Genomic DNA, 20,637 nt, shown 5'->3' with positions numbered 1-20,637 from the left:
CCAGATCTTCAATTGATTTGGTGGAGAAATTGTAGGACATAATTTGACCGATAACTACTAGGAGGAGAAAGAAGCGAGATTGTGTATTTCAGTTGTATATACTCATTACTTTCACGTATACAATATATGTTTAAAAAATCTGTAAAATATGTAGTTTTCCATCTCAACCGTAGATCAGTGTTGTAATCCAATGGTGTTGGATGTGATCTTCAAAGATTTCAAAATTATATGTATACCAACCCAAGAATGGACCACTCTTAAATCTTGGGTGTAAATTATTATCAATATTATTAGTTGTTTTTTAAAATAAATTTATATTTAAAAATTTATAAAATCAAATATATTATTAAAAATTAAATTGAAATTAAATTTATAATTTATAATTTTAAATAATATTTTATAGATTCTGAGTCTACGCTATATATATTTTAAATAAATGCGTGTTCTGTTTTACAAAAGATAATATATACACGTGTGAGAACACGAAGCATAATGTGCTGATTTGAGTCGGTTGACGCGATTCACAGTCATCACTTTTGTCTTTTCTTGATCTTATCTATTTTTAACAATAAACACGCAACCTATATATAATTTGAATCATGTTACTATATTTATTATAGATCATTACACAACCCAATCAATTTCTATTTATCATATAATAATTTTTACCGGATCATAGGTGAAGTGAAATCATGGCGGCTGCAACAGTGGGTTTCATCGGACTAGATGAATCAAGCTTAGTTCTGGCAGCAAAGCTCATTAACTCTGGCTATTCAGTCAAAGCCCACGAGGTTCAGATATCGTCAATGAGTTGATAATTTAATGACCCATTGATTTCTAATGTTCTTAAACTACTCTGGTTCTGTGTTATTGTGTGTTATTGTGTGTACTTTTCTTATGTATGTGGGCTTTTTGTTTGTATGAGATGAAGATTGTTGGTCAGAGTTTTTTAGCTATGCACTGCCCACATTGACTTTTTATGTGATGATTCAATCTTTGTTTAGTAGAATTGGTGATTTGCAGTATTTTTTTTGAGGGGATTATAGTGGATGAAGTTGTTAGTGACGGTGATTATTTGTATGTAAGGGCAATTGTTTAGGGGGAGAAATTGGTCTCTCGAGAATTACAATCCGGGGAATAATAGGAATCCCGGGAAATAATTGTTTGCAGAATGTTCAAGGAATTTAAGAGAAACGTATGGGTACCCCTCTGTTCTTGGTCATAAAACCAATTGCGTCATAGAGAGTGTGTAATTGACCTTTTTAAGTAAAAATTGAGGAACAGAGAGACTTTGTTAAGCTCTTGACTTGATTTCAATTGCTTCTGACAAATCCAAGGTTGTTGGGGGCACTGTTTGCTGCACCCTGATGCTGCCACTAATGAACCTATAGGCAACCCATTGTTAAAGACGGAGGCCTCAACATTCACCTTGCTCACTTGCTGTGACGGCTTGGTCTATAGCTCATTTCTATCACAGTATCACCACTCCAGGAGAATGGATCCCCGAAGATGGTGTGATAGCAGTTTGTTAATCATTAACCCATTGATCGAGGGATAGTTTTGCTGACATTGCTATAAGATCCAGCAAGAGCTGTTCATGTTGCTGACCAGTAAATCGGTACAGCAAAAGGCACTACCTCTCCATACTGCTCTTCGATAAATGGTCCAGCCGTGTGCCAAATGCAGTAGCAACAGTCCTCATAAATTGCTGACCTGGTTGATGTAAACACAGATTTATAAAGAAGAACTCAACTAGGCCAAATAAAATCTGGTCTATTGATGATTGCGCTATTAAACATTCTGTTGTAATATTCGTTTGTTATTTATACTGCCTTCGTATATTGAAAGAGTTAGTTTTAGTTTAGTTAATTATTATGATCTGTCTGTTTGCGATTTGGAAGTTGAAAGCTTATGTGTGAATTATCTACATTACTCTACCACACTTTGACTTTTCTCTAAGTGTTTCTGCAATTCAATACATACAAAACCAACCAATACAGAGATATAAACTTGTTTGTTTATCTTGTTTTTTCTTTGTCGTTTTTTTAATTTACCCATGGAAAGTGAATTTATATTGTGATGTCTGTTACTCCAAGTTCTGATTACAGCAGTTCTAAATGCAGGAACTTCTTCCTTCAGTTGATGAATTTGTGAAGATTGGGGGATTAAGATGTGCAACAGCCTCAGTGGCTGTGAAAGGTAGAGCACTTTTTTGTTTCTCAGGCTAATAAATACTAATATTCTCTAAAGTTCTGTAAAATAATTAAGTTCATGTTTTTTGTGTGGTGATCTGGAGAGGAGTTTAGGTTGGACGTGTAGTTATTGCTGTGTAAATATGTTATATATTATAATTAAAATTATAAAGAAATGATTACAACAATTTAACTGCTGCCAATACTGACCTTGATGAAGGCCATGGTGTTTAGATGTTCATGTTGAGTCCAAAGCTGTTTTTTTTATTTTTTGCCTGGAATTTAGAGTTGGTTTTATTATTCATGATGGTTGCTTGTAACGGATATTTATGTTTATTAGATTAATGGGTGACCTTAGGCAGAGATTCCAGAAAACATTACAGGGACAATAGGTTCTTTATAATGATTATATACACTCTTAACCTCTTTGCCATCTATTCTTAACACATATTTTACTTGGTTTCGTAATTTAGTTATATTTTTTTTAAGTTCCGAAAACATTAGCGTTACGAAGCCTTTGTACGAAGTCTTGATACTTATATGTCCATGTCATGTGGCCAACCCTCAACTTGTCAAGGTATTTTTCTTTTGGATAAGCACTGTATCTTACGGTTTCAAGAAAATGTTTAGTATCTTAATTCTTAACTAATCACTTATGTTAAACTTGGCTGAACTTAAATTTTATTTTATGGATTATTACTTTATATACTTCTCAGTCATTATGCGTTGTTCTTCATAAAAAATTGAACATTTTATTGCACCTAAATATCTGTATTCTGTTCAACCTCCATTCTAAGGTTAATGACCCATTCTCATAGGGTCATTTACTTTTAAACAAAGTAAGTTTCTCGTGAACCTACCTTGAACACCTATATTTCCTTGTGAGTCGTGTGCTATCCTAGAGCCTGTTTGTCCCAGATTTAAGCCAGCACTTAAAGATTTTTCTAACTTTAAGCTGAAAAATGTCTGTTTGTTTAATAAGTCAGAAGCCAGCTTAAAGTTAGAAATAGCCAAGAACTGACTTAAAGACCGAAGTAAGTTTGAGGTACTTTCTCCGGTGACTTAATTTTTTAAAACTTTTTTTTGATAAAAATCATCCATAAGACATATATTGCCCATAATTCATTTTTAATTTTATTATTATATTTTTAATAACTCATAAATTATTAATAAGTCAAAATTACCTAAACATACATTTAAAGCTCCCAACTTATCACATAAGTCACGTTAAGTCAGCCAAACGGGCTCCTGGTTAGACAATTTATAGTACTATATTAATTATGGGTGTCAAATGTTTGTCGTCTTTCAAATAAGCCAGAACTGCATTTCGGACATGAGCGAACAAGAATAGCAGTCTGTGATTTCTAGCTTCTTAGTTGTTATTTGTTAGTGCTATCTTTATCTGTCATTCTACCACCAACACTTGATAAGTTGCAGGTGTGGCAGCTTTGGTTTTGTTGATAACATATCCTGATCAGCTAACTAACATAATTTTTTCTCAGGATGGTGCCTTAAAAGGTATTTCTGAAACTTCTTAGTCTTAAAATTTTGATCGCTGACTCTCTGACTGATCCACCTTATTAGAGTGTATTAATACGCAGGACTAAGCAAAGATGCCCCCATCATCATCTACTCAACAATTTCACCTGTTTATATTCAAAAGCTGGAGAAGAATCTCGCAGGTATGCAGTTATTTAATTTTATATGTTGGCAGGTCTCAGTTCTTTTCTGCATAAGCACTAGCAGAAAAGGTTCACTATCAATAAGAATGGGTGGGGTGTTGGGGTGCTAATTCCAAATCACTGGATAATTTGACAGTGATTTCATTTTTCTGTCAATATGTTGCTTAGAGTTTTACAGGCTGTGGATGAAATATGTAATGTGTCTAACTGCCTCTCCCTTGTAGAACATATTACACATTAAAGTTATTTATTTCTTGCGACTTGAACTATTATGAGCTTATCTTGTGTAAATAATTTATTGCTAATGTTTTGTCTGCTGTAGAGAGTCTCGGGACAGCCTATATAGTTGATATATATGTTTCTAAGGCAGTGTCAGATGCTATGAATGGAAAGACCATGGTAAGATCATGCGGTTTTCCTCATTCTCATCACATAGTTAGGTATATAGGAGTTTAACTTTCGTGCTTTTTGCTGGTGTGTAACGGCTCAATAATATTCTTTATAGATAATCTCTTCTGGAAGATCAGATGCTATTGCTAAGGCGCAACCAATACTAAATGGTACATTGTCATCGTTTTCTAGGAGAGTTCTTTTATAAATTTTTTAAGGCTACGTAAATTTCAGCTAAAATATTGTATATTTCAAACAGCTATGTGTGACAGGCTTCACATCTTTGAGGGTGAACTTGGAGCTGGAAGGTCTGCTTTTGTGACGATTTTGTAAAAAGTTCAATTCATATCTAATATGACTAGAATTGAATTCTAAATCAAAACTCATTTAGTGACGTGGTAATAATAGACATGTTGCAAAAGCTTAAACAAAATTTTTGGTTAGTACCTGAGGTATGATGGTACATGGTTGCTTGACTTGCATGGTTCAAAAAAAGATGTATAATTTTAGGGCTATAATCTGGTCATAAATGCTATGGCACTGAGTATATGTCTTATTATCATCACAGCAAAGTTAAATTGGTAAATGAGCTGCTAGAGGGCATTCATTTTGTTGCTTCTGTGGAGGCCATCTCTCTTGGTGCCCAAGCTGGGATTCATCCGTGGATACTCTATGACATCATTTCTAATGCTGCGGGAAATTCATGGTGACTACCCTATTATGCAACTCACATATTTCACAAAATGATAGTTGAAGGTCGTGCAGCAAATATGTATATCGAACTTTGACTGAACTTAAAATTTTGCAGCTGTCAAGATTGAAAAGTAGAATATGTAAATACATATCTGGATGCTTACAAATTCTAATTCTGACATATGGCATATGCTAGTAGATCATATGGACATGCTAATCAGTTTTACCTTGTATCCATTGTTGCTGCTTTTCCCACATGTTGTAATTAAGACAAAGAATATGTGACATGTCTTGCATTCTTCCTTTTGTTAATTTCAGCTTGAAAAATGAATGCAAGATATTATTAAATTATCTGCGTGTTATTATTCTTTTCTCCACTATTTTGAGCAAAACAAGTTGAAGCATCTTCATGTTGGTTTTATATTGCTCCCGGTTATTGGGTATCAATCTATTTTTTTATGCAAAATCTTGCAGGGTTTTTAAGAACCATATTCCCAAATTATTGCGGGGAAATCAGACCAAAAACCATTTCCTGAATACATTTCTACAAAACTTGGTAAGATCTTTGTCAATCATTGAGATAACTTAATAATTTAGTGTAAAATAGCATAAAAATGTAGTTTTTATATTTGTTTTCTATTACGAGAAAGGCAAAAATTTCCAGTGGTCTCATATGTGTGAATGTCTGATAATAATACTGGGAATTATATGATTAATATCATCTCTTGTCGTCATTATTTAACTTTTCGCTTCTTAATAGTGAAATTGTGTTTTATGGAATTTTTCTATAGCTGGGTGCTTGCAAATGGACTCCACATGCAAATTTGTGTGTGTGTGTATGTGTATTTTGAAGAATTTAAAGGATATAATTTTTTCTATGCTATTAATTTATGAAGAATTTAAAGGTAAGATAAGATTATTAATTTACTGCCCGGTTTACGGAGCATACATAAGTCACGCAATGGTTAAAGAGCAAAAGTAAAAGTGATGCATCAACCTAACAGGTTAAGTGCTTGATACAGTTTAAGTTAAGTTTAATATATTGACTTATACATGAAAGGTGTTTTAAGCCCCTATAAGCTTATTTTTTGGGTCTCCAGAGTCCAGTCCTAAGCTGTTTTACACTTTTGTTTTCTTATCCTTGTGGGGTATCTCTTGAGCTTCTACGTCTTGTTCTCATATTGACATTTAGCAAAAAGATTATCATTCTAAATAGTCAATGAGCCTCTTTGCAAGCTGTGTGTCTAGATATTGGTCTGACAAGAGATCTTCAAATTCTTAAAATATTGATGTTGTGTATATAACAAGAAACTCTCTCTCTCTCTCTCTCTCTCTCTCTCTCTCTCTCTCTATATATATATATATATATATATATATATATATATATATATATATATATATATATATATATATATATATATGGTTTCTTATTGTTGTGTGAGATTGGTATGCTTCAGGATATTTTCCCAAATTGTCTATTTTAATATCATTCTTCTGAGTTGAAATTTATACGTGTGCAACTTGAATTGAGATAACATTGTTTATACTTTTAATGAGCTTGACGAGTAACTGTATGAATGAAGGGGATTGTTTTAGATATGGCCAAATCACTTACATTCCCTCTTCCCCTGTTGGCTGTTGCTTATCAACAACTCCTCGCAGGTAAAAATCTAGATACTGTAGCACTGGCTTATTTTCTGTTTAAGTGATGATTTATAGTTGGCGGTAATTGGGAGCTGCTACTCAGTTTCATTTTGGATCTATGTCAGGCGCATCACAGAGTCGGGGTGTTGATGATGATTCTACATTGATCAAGGTTAGTATCAATATACATTTCCCTGGTTCGTATCAATATAAATTTCTTCTTACAACCGAATGCCAATGATATAATCAAGAATTTTTAATCTTCTCTTTCCTCTTACCGTTTATCTAATTATCAACAGTTTGTAATGATTTCGAGCTTGCATATATACATAGTCTAAACTATACACTCTCCTTGAGTGCATGTTCTCTTGCAGGTATGGGAAAAAGTTTTAGGTGTGAACATCACAGATGCTGCAAATGCAGAAAAATACAAACCTGAGGAACTGGCAAATCAGATTGTTTTGAAATCAAAAACTGTAAGCCGAGTTGGTTTTATTGGTCTTGGAGCAATGGGCTTTGGCATGGCATCTCACCTGATCAAGTCAAATTTCGTTGTTACTGGTTATGATGTGAGCTTTCAACTGTTATGCTTGTTTGTTTTAAAATATAACTAATTAAGCACAACAATTAGGTGGCATTAATAATCAACTATGCATTTTGTTTAGGCCCCTTATTAAGTTTCATATTAATAAATTAATAAGTTTTGAAATCAGGTAGCATAGTTTGGTGGACTTACTCTAATCTTCAGATGTCAACCCTTAAAAGTTAAATGTTTTTAATTATAAGATTGAAGGAGTTATTATTTTTTTAAATGCGTAAACAAGATTAGCCAAAGGCATTTTTTAATTATAAAAGTATTATATAAAACGAAAATTTTGAGCGCAACTTTGGAAAGTAACAAGCAGATGAAAAAAATCTGATACTTGATGCAGTTAAGTAATTAATTCTCATAATCAAATTTGATATTCCCACTTCAAGTAGAGGGAAACAGTATATCAAATCTGTGAACATTTGAATATTTTAACTGTGGAACCGGAATTGCGTGCATTGTGATATTTGCATATATAATACTTTCTAATAGTCATACATGGACTTTCTGTTACAAGAATAATCTTATATACAGGACAAGTGTACATAATTTGACCAACTTTAACTTTTGGAAGCCGATTCCAATTGTATATTCATAGTAGATGATAGTTTTCTTCTTCTGGGGACTGGGATTTCTCATTATAAGAATTTGTTAAAGTGGTGATTAATACCTTCGCACAGTTAATTATTGTCTTAAATAGTGAATTAGCACTTGAATTTATTTTTGTACAAAATAAACTTTACTTTGGATAATTAAAATTGTTTATGTAATTTGGAACACAAGAGTAGACCATTCAGCTGCATCTTTGCAGGAGGATGAAAATGTAAATGAAACTAATTTATCTGCACTATCTTTTGTCATGTAGGTATATAAGCCAACACTATCTCGGTTTGAAAATTTAGGTGGCCTGATTGGATCCTCTCCAGCAGAAGTATCAAAAGGTAATTGAGGTTCTTATAGCTCGAATTAGTGGATGATCTTCTTAAAATTTGTTTTTGATAAGTATAGCTTGTTAAAAATGAGCATGGGAAGTATAGTAGAAGCTCAAAATATTTTACATGAAAAATTAATGTCTTTGATAAACTAATATTATTTTCCTGGGTCATAATTTAATAATGTAGTGTATATTTAACCTTGATAAATCTGTAATTTCTCTGATCTGGAGGCTTTTAATATATGAAGGTTTTACTGTAACTCTCTAGTTCATGGATTATCTTATATGTGGACAGTAGATATTTCTTTTGCTTTTAAACTTATTTTTACTCTCTTGCGAATATATCTTAGATGATTAAGTTTCAGGCTTTGGCAATGTATTACACTAATTTCAGTTGATATCTTAGTTAAGACTAAAGAATTCTATAGTATGACTTAACTGCACTTGTGAAGCAGAGTACCTTATATTAGAAATAATCAGATGATTACACTCAAGTTATAAAGGTCTATGAGCTGATTGCTGTTGTTCTTTGTGGCATACATCATTGAATATTATTAATTTATAGCATCCAATGAGTGAATTTTCCCTATACTTTACGGATTTAGGCAAGGCGTTCGTTTCAAAAATGGTTTACAAGTGGTAACTTTTTAAAGACCCCTTGGCGAAATAATCTCACAAACATCTTAAGTATTGTTCATTAATGCGTTTTTGCCCCTGGTGGGTTTGTTATGGTCATCAACACTTTACCCACTCTTTACCCTTGGCGGGTTTTCATGGGAGTTGTTAATATGCCATCTGTTAGTGGCTTTTTCCAACACCTTGAAGTTTTGTAAGTTGGTAACATAACCAAAATATTAACTGACACCACAAAGATTATAACTCCAAAATTTAAGTACTGTACAATAATGTGAACAGCACAAAAGACAAATGAGAACGAACTTAATAGTAGTAAAACAATTTAATCTATTCAGTAATGCTATAAAAAATAACTCAGAAATACAAGTGCAAATAGGAAGTGAAAAAAGATTAAAATCCCTTATAGATCTTGTAGCCTTCTATGTCCACTTGTCTTCCTTACGTAAAATCTTTTAAACTTGTTAATTCTGACCAGGTTTATCTTTTGCCTTTGGTTATAATTCATCAATTTGGAGATCACGACCTTTTTCCTTTTTTCTTTTCAGAAGCAGAGATACTTGTAATCATGGTCACGAATGAAGCTCAGGCGGAAAGTGCTCTATATGGTGATCTTGGTGCTGTGTCAGGTGAAGTTCAGTCACTCTTGTCTTATACTACTTTTGAGCTGTCAATTCATTTAGTATATGTGTGCTTGTAGTCCTTCCCCCTGGAGCGTCGATCATTCTTTCGTCCACTGTTTCTCCAGCTTTTATCAGCCAGCTGGAGCGGCGCTTAAAAAGTACGTTCCTGTAATTACACTTATAAAAATACTTGTTTTCTATTGTATATAATAGCTTGAGTTAGTTTTGTAGTAGCTTTGAGGGTTGAATTTATTCATTTCGTAAATAGTGTGGATACTTTTTAACATAGTTTTTTTTTTTTTTTTTTTTGACGAACTTTTTAACATAGTTTGTTCTAGGTATCATGGGAAGATTGACCTTGTTTGTCAAAAAAAAAAGATGTTGCTTGATATTTCTACAGTATGTAATACTCTGTCAACAAACAATATACAATTGAAATGGTGATACATGTTTGGAAAAAGTGCAGTGCAGAATCTTAATGCTTCTTTTCCACATCTTTTCTCCTTGTGTACATCTATTATCTCATAAGATCTTAAAGCCTATGATTTCGCATAGACCACATAAAATGAGTACATGCTTTTAGGTCCCAGGTATATTTTTGTTTCTGTTAGTAGACTATTTACTCTGGTGCAATTATTAGTGATGTGCACATAGTTGAGAAGTTATTTTGTACTGCAACTGCCTTCTAATCTTACCTTTCAGTCTACAGTGTACCAGACATTATACAAAAAATTCTTTTCCTGATCCATCCATCTTGGAAAGAAACCTATGTAGTGTTCGGTTTAAAAGTAGACATACTTACATGGTGTGTATATTTGGCATTTTTTTTTGATAGACGAAAACAAGAATCTAAAACTGATTGATGCTCCTGTATCTGGCGGTGTTAAGCGGGCCTCAGATGGCACTCTTACAGTGAGAAATTTTATATCTTCTCCCTGTACTTGTGCAGTTCTTAGAATTGTTTCCAAAAGACTATTCTGACTGCAAACTTAATTTAAGCTTATTGCTATGTAGATAATGGCATCAGGTACTGATGAAGCTCTTGAGCATGCTGGATCGATTCTTTCAGGTATATTCACTATTATTTATTAATCTAAATTTATTTGATTAATCTATATCTGTCTAATTGAGTACTCTTTTTCCCCAAACTAGCATTGAGTGAGAAGCTATACGTTCTAAGGGGCGGTTGTGGTGCTGGAAGGTAATCTTTCATTCATTTATCATATTGGTTATATTTACATTATAATTCGGCTTTGTAGTTCATATGTAAGGTAGTAGCAATTCTCATGGGGTCGTGCGCTTCAATATCATGGTGTATTGAACATGTTATAGGGAATATGTGCATTAACCAAGTTAATTATTCTGAATTTGATTCTGTAGTGGTGTAAAGATGGTTAACCAATTACTTGCTGGAGTTCATATTGCATCAGCAGCTGAAGCAATGGCATTTGGGGCTCGACTGGGTTTAAATTCAAAATTACTGTTTGATGTACTTACACATTGCGTGGGAACATCTTGGTAAGTTGATGCATTCTGCAGTGCACGAATGCGCAACATGTGTGATTCATTTTTTTCATGATTTCTTATAATTTTATATTGTCCTTTCAGTAATATCTTCTTGTCTGTAACCTAGTACACTTTTTTTAGTTTCGCAATGTTTTAGGTTTGATAACCATATTAATAGGCGCAATAAAATCAAGCTGAGTTTTCATGGTAGAGGAAAAAAAGGAAGCATGTTGAACAGAAGCAAGAATTTGTAGAATCTAACATTTAAACTATGTTTTCTTTGGAAGATAAGTACACTACCTTTTATTTTTGCAATCCTGATGCATGTACTATCAAAAGATACTTCACTTCAAGCCCATAATATTCTATAAAACACCACAATATCATGCCAAATTAGCAATTTATAATCTGGTGGCATGTTGAGTGACGGCAAATAATCCTATGATTTTATATACTCCCGTAACAAGTACCCTCCATACAGAAACAATTAATCAATTATCAATATATTCTATCTTATGATTAACATGGTTCAGACATAAATTGATGTGGGTTATTAAAATCCAACCGAGTTAACTTGGTGCCACCGAGATCTGATGAGGATGTGCCAAAGCTACTGAAGAATATGGTCTTTACTGCTAAGACAGTGACAATGGCAATTTCATGTGACCCCTGAAAAGTCTCTAACTCAGTGTGTAAAGACGCAGTAGCAGTGGGTGAAATCTGCTTTCAACTTTAAGCTGTTTGATGGTAGCAAACAGCCTAAATTTAGACCAATATTTTTATTAAATTATAAAATCAAGATTTGAAGTTGACTGGTTATTTTGCTTCTTTCTGACTAGCAATGAGCACACACTCTCTATATGTGTGTATCTTATCCTATATTTTTAGTTTCTAGGTAATTTATTCCTTACCTTATTTGTTGTTGTAGGATGTTTGAGAATCGTGTTCCGCACATGGTGAACAATGATTATACGCCATTATCTGCACTCGATATCTTTGTAAAGGATTTGGTTAGTCTAATTATAACCTCAAGATTCTGTTCGATGATGCATCATCTTTTTTTGGTTCATTCTCAGATTCTTGATCATCTAAATTAATGTTACACAGGGGATTGTTACCCGTGAATGTTCATCTCGCAGGGTTCCACTTCATATAGCTACCGTAGCACACCAATTGTTCTTGTCAGGTGAGGTTGTATATGGAAGCACATATTATTTGTCAGATATTACATGTCATGTAATGACTGATATCTAAGGGAAATTGCAAGCAGCCATATAAGTTTCTAGTTTCCCTTGCATTAAGTAAAAGTTATTTTATTTTGTCCGAGAACATTTGGTAGATCTCCATATGTAATGTACCTAGAAAGGGCCAAATATAGAGAATGCTGTGGGATTTTTGTATTTTCATTTATTATATTAGCAGCTGTAAGAGAAATTTAGGAAAGTTTGTGCTGTTTGATTGTCCCGACATACATATAAGATAGGTTTAGAAAAGTTTTCCTTACCCGGAATCCTGTTTAGCAACTGGTTTTATGTCTTTGTTGAAATATGGTTGCAGTAGATAGGTAGACCATGCTACAAATTATGTTATAGTTTGATTTTAAACATTTCACAATCCCTTGCTGTTGTCCTGTGGAGAAAAACTGCATTTGCTACATTTAATGATTATATAAGCTTAGCCAAATTAATGAAGCAAGGTGAAATGCAACTCTGGTTAGAGAACGTATTATAATTCCAAAAGAATAAACAAAAAGAGGATTGTAATCAGTTCTATGGAACAAATAGTGCTTTAAATTTAAAGTGAATCAGGTGATAATCTGGGGACTACAATCTCTTGAACAAACATGGCCTAACTATTTGATCTAATAAAGTGAACCTATTTTCCTTTTACTAAACCAGAATACATTATTAGCCTATATTTCTGAGCCATATTTTTGTTGAACCATGTATGCAAGTAGTAACAGTTTCTCCTTAAATTTACTAGGTTCTGCTGCAGGGTGGGGTCGTATAGATGATTCAGCTGTTGTTAAGGTACGGTCATGTTCACACTTGCAAACCAGAATAGCTCCAATGGTGAATGAAGCTTGTTATTCTTGATAGTCAAGAATTTTTTGCAATCTTCTCCATACCAAGTTTAAAGAGTTTTTACTTATTCTTCTTTTTCTTCCCACTCTCTGCGTATGAAATTATATAGGACTTGTTTGTTTTGCTCTTTTTATGATGGGTTTAAACATCACTACATCTTTTGTTTGAATCTATACACAAAAGAGTGGGTTGGTCTTCAATCTTCTTTAATTAACTAAGAAGTAATTGTGTTTTTCATATTATGATCTGTCATGCGATATGCTCATGTAATGTAAATTCTGCCTGTAGTGACCATCTTGTATTGCAATGAAATAGGTAAGTTAATTTGAGAATCTCTTTAATAGGTGTATGAGGCACTCACAGGTGTCAAGGTTGAAGGGAAACTTGCGGCTCTTAACAAAGAATCACTCTTAAAATCTCTTCCATCTGAGTGGCCATTTGATCTAACCGATGACATATGTAGACTTGAGAAGCTTAATTCCAAAACTTTGGTGGTTCTGGATGATGATCCAACTGGAACTCAGACTGTTCACGACATTGATGTATTGACAGAGTGGTTAGCATCTCTTGAATTACTCTTTAGTAGCAGTAAATTTGTCCAACAAAAAGTGTTCTTTTTGTCTGTTGGTAATTGGTCTAATTACTATACGAAGTTTCTATCCAAAATCCAAACAGACCACATGTTTCTGTTACTGTAATTGGTTCCTATCCTATAAATCTTGTATAAAACTTATGTATAAGTACAAAGAATTATTAAACAAGTTGGTGCATGATGTTAATTTCTGTTATTGAACACAATCTTTTCAGGAACATTGAATCACTTGTTGAGCAGTTTAGAACAAAGCCAAGTTGTTTTTTTATTTTAACCAACTCCCGTGCATTGAGTTCCGAAAAGGTATTCAGCTTTCCTCTGTTATGCAGTTTGTTCTTAATCCAGGAATTTTATCTAGATACCATCAGGCTGCTGTGCCCTATATACATGTGTGTGTATATCTCAGGGTGAAATTGTTCTCTATTGATCCCGAATTATATAATGGGGTAGTTTCACTTTACCTTGGTACGAATGTAGTATTAATTTCTTATGGTCCTAAAATTCACGTTCAGGCTACTGCACTTATTACAAGTATATGCAGAAATCTACAATCTGCAGCCAATTTGGTTGAGCACACTGAGTATACAGTGGTACTAAGGGGTGATTCAACATTAAGAGGTCATTTCCCAGAGGCAAGGACACTTACTTATATATAACATGTTAGTTTTGTAATAATGCTGTTTTTTAGTGTAAAAACGTATATCTGATTTATGTAGGAGGCAGATGCAGCTGTTTCAGTACTCGGTGAGATGGATGCATGGATCATTTGTCCTTTTTTTCTTCAGGGAGGCCGATATACCATAAATGATATACATTATGTTGCAGAAGATATGCGGTATTGTTCAATTCTCTCTTTCATTGTGACATCCTTGATATTTCAAAGCGCACTTTTATGGTTATGCTCCTGGGTTTGTAGGCTTGTTCCTGCTGGGGACACAGAATTTGCAAAAGATGCTGCTTTTGGGTACAAGTGTTCAAACCTCCGTGAGGTTTGTAACTTTCCAATTTATGAGAAGTGCATAATAGTAATACATTACTCATAGTGAATCTAAAATATTGTCACCATATGTTTCTTTCATATAGTGGGTGGAGGAGAAAACTGGGGGTCGAATACTAGCTAGCAGTGTTGTGTCTATCTCTATCGAACTTTTAAGAAAAGGTGGTCCTGATGCTGTTTTTGAGCATCTTTGCAGTTTGCCAAAGGTAAGACAAAAGTTCAGCAGAAATTATTTCTTACACAAGCACAAAGTCACACAGTTCAACAGAAGCACAAGCAGAACATATTTTTATCATCAGGTTCACCCTAAAGTATAGAAACTACATCAAGCTGAAAAAAGAATTTCAGATGTCAAGGTTGCTCTGTGGTTTTTTTTGGTAACTGATTAGTTCCTTTGTTAGTCAAAGTAGAAATGCACATTTTCTAGTAACTTTAGGTCTCAGAATCCCCTAGACTTGTTATAACAGCTCTTTATGACTGATATATGAAAGATTTTCAAAAACAATATTAGTATTTGTTGTGTTTGTACTCTATATGTTCTTTATCCAGTTTTATGTTGAATACGGAAGTACTTATGTGTACTTAGTGTTTCGGCACAGAAGAATTGGAATCTCCTTATGTCTATTCTTCTGATAAACAGGGTTCGGTATGCATAGTTAATGCAGCTAGTGAAAGAGACGTGGCTGTGTTTGCAGCAGGAATGATCCAGGTAAGTTTTCTGCCTTGTATTGTCGATACTTTTATGTTTTATGAAGGAATACTCCAAACAAGTTTCCTATTTTTGATCAAGATTTCATTGGCAGGCAGAGCAGAAAGGAAAACGGTTCTTATGTCGAACTGCGGCTAGCTTTGTATCTGCTCGTGTTGGAATTATTCCAAAGGCTCCGATTACACCTGTCGATCTTGGAATAGATAAAGAAAGTAGTGGTGGTCTTATAATTGTGGGTTCGTATGTACCAAAGACAACAAAGCAGGTTAGAAGAATTCAAACATTCTTGATGTTTATAAGTATGTTCTTGATCCAACTCATCAATCACTTTTTTTAATGAACAGGTTGAAGAACTTAAAATACACTGCAGCAGTACAATTAGTAGCATTGAGGTGATTATCTTACTAGTATATATACTTCGATAGAACTCGAGTGTTATGATTATCGGCTAAAGGTGTCCATTTACTTGTGACAGATTTCTGTTGATAAACTTGCCATGAAATCATTAGAAGAAAGGGAGGAGGAAATCCATAGAGCAGCTGAATTAGCAGACATTTTTCTTGGGGCTTGTAAGGATACTCTAATAATGACCAGTCGCGAGCTTATAACAGGGAAAAGTAAGTGTATTTTATGTACCCTACAGATTATGAGGTTCGCTAATCGCTACCTACGCCAAAATTTTTGAACGAGTGTTATTGTCATTAATTTGGTTAACAGCTCCTTCAGAGAGTTTGGATATAAATTTTAAGGTGAGTTCTGCACTTGTGGAGATAGTTAGGAAGATAACTACAAGGCCCCGTTATATTCTTGCAAAGGTACATCTCTTTCATTTACTTGTGCTACTAAATCTACTTAAACTATTCATCTCTCTTGAGGAGTATATAAAGTCTTGTAGTTTAAGTTAAGAGCTATCCCTTGAAACTTCCTTTATTAGGCTCCTATTGTGGTGTCCTTATTAGCCTTTCCTTGTGCCTGTGCAAGGATCTTAGTCTGTTCAAGTGGTCAAAGTTGTTTAAAGCCAACAATTAGTTTAAGTTGTCTAAAGCAAAACATTTATTCTAGTTTCTGGTGATTCTTCTGAGTGCATTTGTTCATTGTAGTGAGTATGTAACCATAACTGCGGGGATTCTCAGTTTTTCCTTTTTTTAGGGTGGAATCACCTCATCGGACATTGCTACAAAAGCTCTAGAAGCAAAACGTGCTAAAATAGTTGGACAAGCTTTGGCTGGTGTACCCTTGTGGCAACTAGGCACAGAGAGTAGACATCCAGGAGTACCATATATTGTTTTTCCTGGTGATTTTGACTTCTTAAATAATCTCTGAACCATTCACGCTCTTATATGTCTTCTGTTTCTTATATATGCTTTTTCTTTTTAAGGAAATGTTGGTGATAATAAGGCGCTGGCTGATGTTGTAAAATCTTGGGCTCGTCCAATCCGATCATCAACAAAGCAGCTGCTTCTTGTAAGACCAAAAAGAAAAGTTAATTGAGTATTCACCTTCACAACGTGACACTTATTATCATGTGCCATAAAGAATGCAGAAAAAGGCAAATACGCTATTGGGGCATTCAATGTTTATAATTTGGAAGGAATTGAGGCCGTTGTTGCTGCAGCAGAGGAGTTGAGAAGCCCTGCAATTTTACAGGTTACAACATTTCTTCTATTTTAGCATACCTTTTCTTCTCTTGAGCAATGAAAGCATTTCAGAAGACAGGTTGGTCTTTAATCAGGCACAAATTGGAATTAAATAAACGGAGTGTCTAACCTGTGCCCTCAGGGCACAGGATAAGTGATAAATTGCTATCATTAAATACACTTTGACCTGCATAAGTATCAGTGTATACATTATAATGATTCAAACTCTTACTAAATACTAGTTATATATTTATTTTTAATTCATCTTTCAAATTTTATATTTATAATAAAATATTATTTTATTTCGAAAGATATGGGAGAACATAAAATAATCTTTTCATCAAATTTTAATCGAATAAAAAACAACTTTTAATTAATTTTATCCCACAAAATAATAACAAGCCCCCCTGCATATACACTAATTTTCTAATTAAAATAAGCCTCCTAACTGAAATCAACCAATTTAATATTTAATATTTAATTTATGATTTTTTTAATATTATTAAAAATATAAATAATAAAAATATAATACAATACAAAAATAAATAAAATGTCAAATTTTCTTGATAGATGTGAATGTTTGAATTTTCTGATAAGTACTTAATGCATTACTTATGAGATCAGTGCACTGTGCATGAAAACTATGTACATTAAATGTCAGGGCACAGGTTTAGACAGACCCTTAAATAAAATATATAACTTAAAAATTAGATATGATACTTTAATTAAACTCTGGAGAGAGATCATCTCGTATATATTAAAGGTTCTTGAGTCTACTTAATGGAGTGTGACGCTAACATTAATTTCTAGCTATTCGAATTTGACCTTGTTATGAGGTAAGAACTATTTTCGTTCCAACTTATCAGCCTAGGCCCTGATCTTTCTGGACTTTGGATTCAACCATTCTCTGAATCTTTTCTTCTCTGCTTATATATGCAAGGACCAAGGTTCTTCGTAGGTCTATGCTTCTGAAATGACCATTAAATTTCTCTCCACTTGCATGTCTTTACTTGTATTTTCTTGGTTGTGTCACATATGAATCAGAGGGAAAAGTTTATGGAATTTTTTGCCATGTTGGAAGGACGAAAAGAAATAAACCCCTGAAAATACTTGTGCACTGCTCAAACATGTTAATATTTGTCTTGATTTGTCCTATATAATTGACAGGAGCCCATTAAATACTATGTGTGAATTTTGGTAGTTTGAATGTACTGAAAAGGAGTTAAGTTTAAAAATTCGATAAGTTAAAATTTTGAGCGACTTTTCAGATACTATTCTAAAACCTTTCATGGTTTGCAGATCCATCCAAGTGCCTTGAAGCAAGGGGGAATCCCATTGGTTGCGTGTTGCATTTCTGCTGCAAAACAAGCTAGGGTGAGTATACACATTCAATAATGCGAAACAAATAAACAAAAGATGATTTGTCAGTGAAGTGTCCTCATCGGGCAAATCATCGAGGCTATGTTGTAATTTCATATTTTCATCTTTATGAATGTTGTTTCTTTTCCACAAGATATTATTGCCTAAACTTTGTCCACTTTTGAGATGTTATTATATCTCTGCCATATATAAGGTCCATAAGAATTATTTTACACAGGTCATATTAACTTTGTTACTGCTATAATGGAATTAATTGTGATTGTCTACTGCAGTTTCAACCTAAAATAAAAATCTGTACATGTTTATTTACCGAATTATGTACGGGTTGCATGACAGGTCCCAATTACAGTTCATTTTGATCATGGAAATTCCAAAAAAGAGTTGGTGGAAGTTCTGCAGTTGGTAAGTCTCCTTTTGAGGAGTATATATATATATATATAATGGATTAAGGAAAATCTTCCAATGAAATTTTAACATTCATAGTTTCTAGTTCTTAAGAATTTCATTTAAACCATTTCAGGACCTTGATTCAGTCATGGTTGATGGATCAGAACTTAATTTCACAGAGAATATCACATACACAAAATTCGTTACAAACCTGGCACATGCTAAAGGTATTCTGGTGGAAGCTGAACTAGGAAGGTTGTCCGGAACAGAAGATGAATTAACAGTAGAAGACTATGAAGCAAAGCTAACTGATATTGGGCAGGTATTTTTAAAAAATAGTAATATTGATGATTAACGAAGATAATGATATGAATACAGACCGTTCTAAATTATTAAAAACTGTGACTATTAATTTTAGTGCCTTCTGCTAAACATTTCCAGATGTATGAATTTCAGGCTCAAGAATTCATTGATGAGACTGGCATTGATGCTTTGGCAGTTTGTATTGGAAATGTTCATGGAAAATACCCTGCAAGTGGCCCTAAGCTCCGACTTGATTTGCTCAAGGTTGAGTCTCTGCTATCTTCATTGTATGTTCTAGTTGCAAAATATGCATCTGATCACGGGTTCAGAATTGAGATTCAGGTTGATAGTTTGCCTAGATGACCTATATTTGCATCAGAGAGCTTGTTAAGAGAATCGTACTCTCTCTGATTAATCACATGAATATACTATGATAATTATATTCAGTATCAATTTCACACTTATATAGGATGAAGAGAATTGTCCTGAATACAAACATCAAAAATTGTATTAATCTTATATTTCCCAGAGTGGAACTTGCTAACTGGAATCTTAACAGCTTCAGTAAATATTTCTGAGGTTCGTAATAATATGAATTGAACTACTTAATATCTGTACTGTACTTATTTTTGAATAATTCAGAATAATGGATTAGTCTTTAGGAACTTTAAATTGGACTAAATTCTACTTATGTATTTATCCAGGATCTACACGACTTATGCTCAAAGAACGGAGTTTGTCTTGTACTTCATGGAGCCTCTGGATTGCCAGAAGAACTTGTCAAGGTATTCCTTTCCACCTCCAAGCAACTTAATTATTAACAATTTTGGTCTAAAGATGCGAAATTGACCTGCTTATGGTATTTGTGTTCAATGTTCAGGAATGTATCAAGCATGGCGTAAGGAAGTTTAATGTGAACACGGAGGTTCGGAAGGCTTACATGGACTCGCTTAGCAATCCCAGGAAAGATCTTGTTCATGTCATGGCATCTGCAAAGGAAGCCATGAAAGTTGTAATTGCTGAGAAAATGCATCTCTTTGGGTCAGCTGGGAAAGCATGATAATTCTATTGTTAGATGTTGGAGCTACTTTTTTGGTTGGGAGGACTTCAAGTGACCCTGAAGTAAAAATTTGGAAGTGGAGTGGTTGCTGGTTTGGTTTGCATTTACAAATTAGATAAGACTTAATATGATTAATAAATAGTTTAAAATGATGGATTATTCTAACTCCTCTGTATGCAGATCTTCATAGCATAAGAAAAGAAACTGTTACTATAATAAACGAATGCCTTTTACTCCATGTGTTATATTCGCTGAATTATCTACTTTTTGTTGTAGGGATTGATAAAAATTCTACATTCTTATCAGATAATGATATTGGTAAAATTCATGGATTCCATTGCGCCTTGAAACAGTGCTATTTCCTTTTACTGTGTACCATCATCGTGTTACTTTCCAGGGCATTTATTGTGAAATTCTTCAGCTTGTCCTGATTCTAAATGAGATTATTTTTACCTCATTTATTTTTTAGTAAGGTAGAAGATTTTGATTTGTGGAAATTTTTGTGCATGCAAGGTCCATCATTACTAATGAAATTGGAGTCCATCATTACTATAAAAGATGTTATTGAGTTGTTTTTTTCCACTTAAAATGATGTGGATCAT

At 33.7% G+C, this 20,637-nt stretch overlaps 1 protein-coding gene across 5 annotated transcripts; it reads left to right on the top strand.

Annotated features, from left to right (window-relative positions):
* The first annotated feature begins 594 nt into the window (after nt 1–594).
* On the top strand, nt 595–20,370 carry LOC108214149 (uncharacterized). 5 transcript variants are annotated; one of them, XR_010290161.1, is made up of 43 exons: nt 606–791; nt 2,124–2,199; nt 3,630–3,710; nt 3,794–3,874; nt 4,197–4,273; nt 4,380–4,434; nt 4,524–4,572; nt 4,833–4,970; nt 5,432–5,513; nt 6,541–6,619; nt 6,727–6,773; nt 6,976–7,170; nt 8,056–8,131; nt 9,306–9,386; nt 9,458–9,538; nt 10,216–10,292; nt 10,395–10,449; nt 10,533–10,581; nt 10,761–10,898; nt 11,815–11,896; nt 11,994–12,072; nt 12,870–12,916; nt 13,315–13,526; nt 13,778–13,865; nt 14,075–14,194; nt 14,279–14,397; nt 14,479–14,551; nt 14,646–14,765; nt 15,200–15,268; nt 15,363–15,533; nt 15,613–15,660; nt 15,744–15,885; nt 15,986–16,083; nt 16,418–16,562; nt 16,647–16,732; nt 16,805–16,915; nt 18,205–18,279; nt 18,622–18,687; nt 18,806–18,994; nt 19,114–19,239; nt 19,505–19,554; nt 19,680–19,760; nt 19,856–19,870. XR_010290161.1 is itself a non-coding variant. In XM_017385963.2 (42 exons), exons 1-42 carry the CDS (start codon nt 693–695, stop codon nt 20,033–20,035), a joined length of 4,128 nt encoding a protein of 1,375 aa, XP_017241452.1. In that variant the 5' UTR covers nt 595–692; the 3' UTR covers nt 20,036–20,370. The 5 variants fall into 5 exon arrangements, 3 of the variants coding, with proteins under 3 accessions (XP_017241452.1, XP_063945763.1, XP_063945762.1); XM_017385963.2 differs by lacking the exon at nt 19,505–19,554 and having other exon boundaries at nt 595–791; nt 19,129–19,239; nt 19,856–20,370; XM_064089693.1 differs by lacking the exon at nt 19,856–19,870 and having other exon boundaries at nt 607–791; nt 19,129–19,239.
* The last annotated feature ends 267 nt before the right edge of the window (nt 20,371–20,637 follow it).

The sequence above is a fragment of the Daucus carota genome, chromosome 3 (genome assembly GCF_001625215.2).
Source record: "Daucus carota subsp. sativus chromosome 3, DH1 v3.0, whole genome shotgun sequence".
NCBI lineage: Eukaryota > Viridiplantae > Streptophyta > Magnoliopsida > Apiales > Apiaceae > Daucus > Daucus carota.
Note: the sequence above shows the minus strand (reverse complement) of the source record. Positions and strands in the feature narration are given on the sequence as shown.